Source organism: Poecilia latipinna, unplaced genomic scaffold, assembly GCF_001443285.1.
Source record: "Poecilia latipinna isolate Pla-1442-1.1 unplaced genomic scaffold, P_latipinna-1.0 Scaffold4417, whole genome shotgun sequence".
Classification (NCBI taxonomy): Eukaryota; Metazoa; Chordata; class Actinopteri; order Cyprinodontiformes; family Poeciliidae; genus Poecilia; species Poecilia latipinna.
The window spans coordinates 1-7,333 of NW_015117033.1; the positions used below are offsets into that span (position 1 = coordinate 1).

The following is a 7,333-nucleotide window of genomic DNA, read 5'->3' on the forward strand; positions in this document are numbered from 1 at the left end:
TCCCCGTCCTGAACGCCTCCTCTTCCTCTCTGACAGGTGCAAATGCAACCTTCACGCCAACAGCTGCGCGACAATAGGCGAGAGCGGTCCATGAGGGTCTATCCTTATATTATGTCTATGTAGTTAGCAGCCGCTACTTCCTGTTTATTTACATCCCTGTCAACATCAGATGACATCACACCTGAGGTTTCCCTCACCTATGAGACGATTGACTTGCATTATTGCAGTTATCATTATGTTAGTAGCAAATGGTCTTCAAACAGCAAAGTGATCTTTTATTGTTAATAAACTGTTCCATAATTTCTGGAACAATTTCAGGTCCAGTTGGGGGACTTATCATGGAGACGATCAGAACTGGACGCACCTGGACTGACGGGACGTCCTCAAACGCCTTCACAAAGTCGTTTTCATCAACGGCTCCAGCAGCCGCCTCCTTTCCTTCAGCACAGGAAGACACGAGCAGAGACAGTCAGCAGGGTGTCCCCGTCCGCCCGCCCTGCTGGATGCGTCCCTCACCTGTGGACTTGGTGGACGAAGCAGAGCTGGGTCTTCTCACAGAGCTCACCACCGCCCTCCGTCCACTAGGAGGCGCCTTGGAGGAGGACGATGAAGAGGACCGGCCTCCGTCCACAGAGTCTTCATCCTCAAAGTTTTTATCTGCAGAAGAAGAAGCAGTGGCTCATCAGAGGCCGATAAAGCAGACCGGTTCTAACCACAACCGGACCGAACCGGCCCGGTCCAGCAGCCTGTTGACCCGGCACCGGCCAGAGCGAGAAAATGGACCACAAGCAGCAGAACCAGTGGAACCATTGGAACCACGAGAACCAGTGGAATCACCAGAACCATTGGAACCAGTACAACCACCAGAACCAGTGGAACCAGTGGAACCGGTGGAACTACCAGAACCAGTGGAACCATTGGAACCAGTAGAACCACCAGAACCAGTGGAACCGGTGCCAACAGGACAGCAACAGAGAGAGGAAGAGCTGCTGTTCCCATGGGGACACATCGGCTTCTTCAGCATGACTCCTGCGCTCTGTCTGATGGGAGCACCAGCACGGTGTGTGTGAGTGTGTGTGTAAGCTAAGGCCTCCTCTGTGTGTAATGATGATGATGAAGCAGCAGCAGTGACTGGACTGATGCTGCTGGAGGTTAAAGACTCCTGATGAGGAGGCGCAGCCTGTTTATGGGCGAGGCTTGTTATTCTGAGGTCACCTGACTTCTCTGNTCTGATTGAAACCAGCGAGTTTCAGGTTAAAAATGTTCAAAAAATGTAGGACATGACTCAGCATTGTTGACAATACTAAAAGACCAACTATAGAGCTTTAAAGGCAAACACCAAAAATACAATGAAAATAAATTAGGGTGGTAAAGAAATAATCAGCCAGTGGATCTGAAAACAAGCTGCTGGTCACATTTCAAAGGAAAATGAAAAGAAATATCACCTAGAATGGAATTTGATGACCCAGCATATTTATATGCTTAGCTATGATTCTTGAAGTAGAAAATTAAATTACTATATTCATTTTTCTGTTTTCCTAAAGTGTTTTGTTTAGTAGCTACTCCTTTGTTGTTCAGCAAATACAGTGTTTACAGCAGGGGTCACCAACTCCAGTCCTCCAGTCCTACCATCCTGTAACTTTTAGATGCGTCTCTGCTCAAACACACCTGGATCAAATAAGCTGCTCGTTTCCAGCCTATTGCAGAGAGGAATGAATGCTGGTGAGGGAATTCAGACATTTTGGAGCAGAGGTGAATCTAAAAGTTGCAGGATGTTGCAGGATGGTCCCTGGAGGCCTGGAGTTGGTGACCCCTGCTTTAAAGGTTCGGTCCAATCCAGCGCTGAGGCTGTTGGACCGCCCACTGTGTTGGTGCCGGGTTCACTGAGCCCAGTCTTCATGGATCTGCTCTGGCAGAAACCCATTGCTAGGGGCAACCCATCCCTCCCTCTTCTCTTCCTCCATCTGAGAACTAGAACCGGAAACGCAGACAGGAACTCACCAGAACCAGAAGACGGCATCATGTTCCCGGATCTCTGGACTTCATCAAACCTGCTGAAGATGACGTTCAACCTGAGGAAGAGGAGAGAGACGGATCAGATCGATCGCGTCTCTCTCCTAATGATGACGACCATCCTGGAGCAGAATGAAGACGATTCATCATTTAAACTAGTTTACGAAGAAATATCTGAATGCAGCATACCTTAACCCTAATCCTGCCATACATTTATTAAATGCAAAACACACCTTTAAGATTTTTATCATTTTTCTTGAACCTTTGTGTTGTTCTGCCTCATAAAAGTCAAAAAATGCTTAACTTTCAGAATCAAACCTGGTGAACTTTTGGGTCCTGAAGCAGCTTGAAAATAAGGAAAGATTCTGAAAATCTAAAGATGAAAACCAGAAACTAAACGGTGGAAGATAAAAAACATTCATTATGGCTGCTGCAGTGTGCATTGACTCCACCAGGGGGAGCCCTACTCTCTGGCCTCAGAGCAGGCCATAGAGCAGACCGGATCAGGTGGCGGCCCGGCCGGCGGCCTTGCGTACCGTGACTGGGGAAGGCCCTTCTTGCTGAGGTCCAGCCTCACCCGCTCCCCAACATGGCGGTAGATCTCCACCAGGCAGCTCATGGCGCCATCCCGGACCTGCAGAACCAGAGATTGGGTCAGAATCAGTCATCAGAGTTCTGGACCTGAGACAGAACCAGCATTCACCGGATCCCACACTTTGGTCTCCTGCTGCTAAGCATCGAACCAAAACTTCCTGATGGAGGAGAGTAACGGAAACACTTGCGCTCCATCAGGATCCCTGTTTCCATGGTAACAAATTCACAAACTAACTTCCTGTGGTCAGAAGCTGTGAGGATGATGAAGAAATTAGTGATTAGAAACATCAAATATCACATTATGAAGAAGGATGCCCCACATTCATGTAGCTTAGGATACATGAAAAGGAAACTGGTTAGCATCTGTAATGCTGCTCCAGTTTAAGAGCAAACGTCATTTATGACATATTAATATAAATCATGTGGTGTGAATTCAAGCACAATCGGATCAACTCCTCAGGATGGAGGAGGTACGGGTCGGTTTCTAAGCTAGCTTCTGTGAAGCCCTCCGTCTATGAGCCCAACCAGGTGAGCTGCGTTCACAGACAAATGAACGCAAGTGGAACAAGAAGCCATGAGGAAATTGGCAAAAACAACTCAGTCGCTGTGTTCACTACCGACCGTCAAGGCGGCCAGAATGATTTAGTGACGCAGCTGCAACGGGCTGGGCCAGGGGTCCCCCAGCAGCCAGGCCACACAGGGAGTACAGAGATCTTATGATGTCAGTGATGATGTCAGTGATGATGTCACCTGGGCCGTGGGGTCTCCCAGCAGGCTGCAGATGTGCGGGACGATCTTGCTCAGCGTCAGGCCTTGGGCTCCGGACCTGGAACAGAAACAAGTTGGGCCTGGTGTGTTCCTCAGGTTGTGGTCCTGGTTCTGGTTCTGCTCACGTGTTCAGCGTGGCGATGAGACAGAGGCACACTCCCTCTCTGGTCCGGTTGTTCTTATGCTTGAAGCCTCCCAGCATTCGGTCCCAGACATACTGGAACCAGAACCACAGGTCCACATCAGCACTGAACTCCACCAGAACCAGCAGAACCAGACACAGACGGGTCTGTTAGGGCTCGGTTCTGTTAGGGCTCCATTCTTGCTATGTCATGGCTTCCTCTTTCTCTCTAACCTAACTTCCTGTCATCAATCCATCACAACCAAACTGGGTTCAAAGGTTCTGAGAAGTTTATCAGAACTTTGCTCCAGATTCAATTCCCAGTTTAACCAGAACAGCCGTCCAACAGAACCGCTCCCTGTCCGGACCCATCCGGGTTGGTGCCAGCAGGGGGAACCGGACCGGGTTTGGACTACCTGAGGGGAGGCGGCCTGCTCCATGATCTTCAGCAACAGAACCTGGTCCTGCTCCCTCACCTGGTCCCTGGCATCTCCCAGCCGGTCCATCAGGCTTGGCAGAACTGGAACAGAAGGAGAACTGGCTAGACATGGGTCGGAACCAGCAGAGGCATCGCAGCAGAGAGACTCACCCGTTCCGATATGGGTTCTGAACCGGTCCTGGAGCCGGGTCACCAGAGCCGACAGGAGGTCCAGGCCCAGCAGGTTCACCTGCAGAACAGACAGAACACAAAACCGGGTCAGATAATTATATTAATAATGTATATTTTATTAGAGACGGCTCACTGGTCACCGAGTCCTACATTAAGTTGCCGCCATCTTGAATGTGGCAGTAGAGCGATGGGCAGTCCATACTTCATGTCCTGCTTGAAATTGTTTCAATCATTTTAAAGTACAAACTGGATGGGCTGGCAATACCTTTCACAGGTAAAAATGAAAAAAACTATTTTACGAACATAACTTCTTGATTTTGCGGCCAGAAACTACCAAGAAGTATTTCCCGTGTAACTAAATTGGTTTGAAGTAACTATTCTGTTATTTTCTTAGCTTAGCTAACTTTTTTCATACTGTGCCGTTTTTCTAATGAGAGTTAATGAGAAAGTGCTGTTAGAAGGGAAGTGGGTTACCTCCCAGTTCCCTGAGGTTCTCCTCCCAGAGAAACCAGCTGGGAGGATCACAGCTGGTTGCTTCAGTCATGTTTCACATCGTCAGTGTTCAGCTATAGAGGTGCTACGAGTCTGTGCCCCAATATGCTGAAATATGTTTTTCTGAATGTGGAGAAGGGATGAATTTTCTATTACACTGTCAGATAATTTCATTTTTGACCTTCACTTTATCCTGTCTACCAGGACGCCTCCCAGTCACTGGACTGCTCCCAGTTTGACCAGCAGGCTGAACCCTGTCTGTGGCCTGTGTCCCCAGTATAATATAAATAAATCTGGATTTATTTAGGGTAGGGTTAGTACCCTAATGTACACTTTTTCCTTTCACTTTTTGCATATTTTTAAGTGAAATATCTCAATCTGAAGTATTAGGGTATTGAGAGTTTATGTAATGAAATAAAAATAATTTAGTCTGTCAGATATTTTTCATCTTGGCTGTCCATAGCACAGTTGACATATTATACTGTATAATATGTAGCAAAACTTTATAAATAATGCTTGACAATGGCTGATTTATCAAAGTTTATTTTCTTTACAATAAAATACATATAAATTCAAAGGAAATTGTGGGTTTTTTTCATATCTTGAAATGCTAAGTGCACGCTGAATTATGTAAATATGTTTAGAAATACATCCCTGTGAAGGTGTGTGTGTGTGTGTTCATCAATGCCAATATAAAACAATCAGAATCAGTCATAAACATCTTTATTCAGAAAGCCCAAAACAATTAAATATTCACATCAAAAAGTTAGAAAAAGTGCTTTCTTTGATTCCCTGATATATCAGTGTTTGTGAGTCAGTGACATTCACCACCTTCAATACTTTGTAGAACGGCGCTTTGGAAGTTTGTCCATTTAATTATATTAGCTTACTGGCAGATACTCCACATTCAATATGGCGGACGCCATGACGTATCGCAGCAACAAGCCGACACGCCCAATGAGGCGTCTACATTTCACGGCTGCAGCCGCCTACAGTAAGAGCGCCTTCGGGTGACCAAACATCTGCCTGACGGAAAAGCCACTGGTGAAAAATAAACGACATAAAATATGAGATTAAAAATGGCTGCTGCTACACCTAAGGCCGACCACGTTTCAGTTTAGATACGAAACATTTTAGGTTTGTGTGGAAATGGACTGGAAGACAGAGATCAGAGGAAAAGCTTCAGAACCAGGTCGAGCCCAGAACCGGTTCCTGTGCCAGGTCCAGAACCAGGTCCAAAATGAAACGTCAGAGTGAACTCTGCAGCAGCCTGAGCGATGGATGACTCTAAGCAAAGACTGTGCCGGTTCATTCTGGTTTCTACAGCGGTCCTCCCTCCAGAGACCAGAACCAGAACCCGATCGGATCAGAAACGGCTCGAACAGAGGCGGAGTGTCTCCGCTGTGTCCTACAGGCAGAGACGCGGCTCGTCAGAGGGGAACCACGGGACGGGCCGTGACGCCAGCCGGGCCGCTACGAGGCCCGCTCGCCTCAGGGTGAGCACTAAAAACAGAAACCGGAACCAAACCGGGTTCTGGAGAGTCAGCTGAGCCTCAACAGCAGAGCAGCGTGACGAGACGCCGTGTGGAGGAAGGCGGCCTGTCTTCACCCGGCTGCTGCTGTTCCCGGCATGCACTGCTGTCCACAGGCTCTTTGCACAGCAGCTTCAGTGTTCGGAGAGAAGTGGCTCAGTCGTTTCCGGTCTGTTGAAAATGTCATTTTACACTAGGAGCTGCAGGGCTTGGCCAAAGTAATAATTAGTGATGAACATCGATCCGAAGCTCCAACAAGTAAGTTGGAGAAAGGTTAGGATGTACGCCTCGGTAAACATCCACCGATACGAAGGTGAGTTTTACTTTCTTTAAACTTTGTGGCTAACATTAACTTTAGCTTATGCTAGAAGGTAATATTCTCAGACATTTTCATTGTAAAACTCGTTTTAAAAAGTATCTAAACATTTTAATCCATTTTAACGGACAGTGTTTTTATCTTATTTTGTAATTATTTTCAAGTATATTATGTGTGTTTATTGTTGTTGGTGTCAAACAGAGAACAAGCAACGGGGAGGTTACGGTTCGGGCTTTTTACTTCCGAATCGTGAGGAAACACAACAAGCCTCGTAGCTTAACAGTAGAGCAGCGCTGGAGTCAGAGATCTGGTTCAGCTGTTCAGGCTCAAAGTTGTTGCTTTTAGGAACATATGGCCGTGTTCCTTAATGTCTCCGTGTTCTTTCATTTTATTACCTTTGCATGTCTCCTGTGAAGAGCTCAGATAAGACGGTGTGTACAGGGTCACACTGGCTCTGGTCTGCTCTCTGGTTCCCATAAACTCGCTCCTTAAGGCTGAATACAGAAGTGACTCCATGGAAATTATTATTATTAATCTAGGGTTATAGATCTAGAGGAGTCTTTCTCCATCTGTGGTATCCGGACCACTGGTGGTCCGTGGGCTCCCTCTAGTGGTCTGCCAGGTACTGCTTGTAAACGTCAGCTTAAAGTGCGACGCTACAGCTAGCTTAGCAAAGGATTGAGTTAAAAATAATGATGGAGGACTGGATTAAAACCAGGTTATTCAAAAGAAAAGCTGCAGATATCGGTAGAAAGAAAACAAGTCCAGGGATATCATCTGACCACAGGAAGCTGAAGCTGCTGTTGTTCACTAGATTCTTTTGAACGGCTCTATGCGGTAGGAATCGACTCAGTTAGCTAGAACTGTTTGTTTTTATCACTTAGGTC

The 7,333-nt window shown here is 46.8% G+C and overlaps 1 protein-coding gene across 1 annotated transcript in view; it reads right to left on the bottom strand.

The window, feature by feature from the left end:
- Positions 1 to 125: 125 nt before the first annotated feature.
- Positions 126 to 7,333, bottom strand: part of LOC106942611 (CLIP-associating protein 1-like) — a 19,523-nt gene continuing 12,315 nt past the window's right edge. Inside the window, exons 3-10 of the mRNA XM_015025932.1 lie at positions 4,086 to 4,164; positions 3,913 to 4,016; positions 3,501 to 3,592; positions 3,358 to 3,433; positions 2,550 to 2,647; positions 2,002 to 2,072; positions 517 to 657; positions 126 to 438 (exon numbers count right to left, since the gene is read on the bottom strand). Coding sequence (XP_014881418.1) covers positions 239 to 438; positions 517 to 657; positions 2,002 to 2,072; positions 2,550 to 2,647; positions 3,358 to 3,433; positions 3,501 to 3,592; positions 3,913 to 4,016; positions 4,086 to 4,164 — 861 coding nt within the window. The 3' untranslated portion in view covers positions 126 to 238. The remainder of the gene's footprint in view (positions 439 to 516; positions 658 to 2,001; positions 2,073 to 2,549; positions 2,648 to 3,357; positions 3,434 to 3,500; positions 3,593 to 3,912; positions 4,017 to 4,085; positions 4,165 to 7,333) is intronic.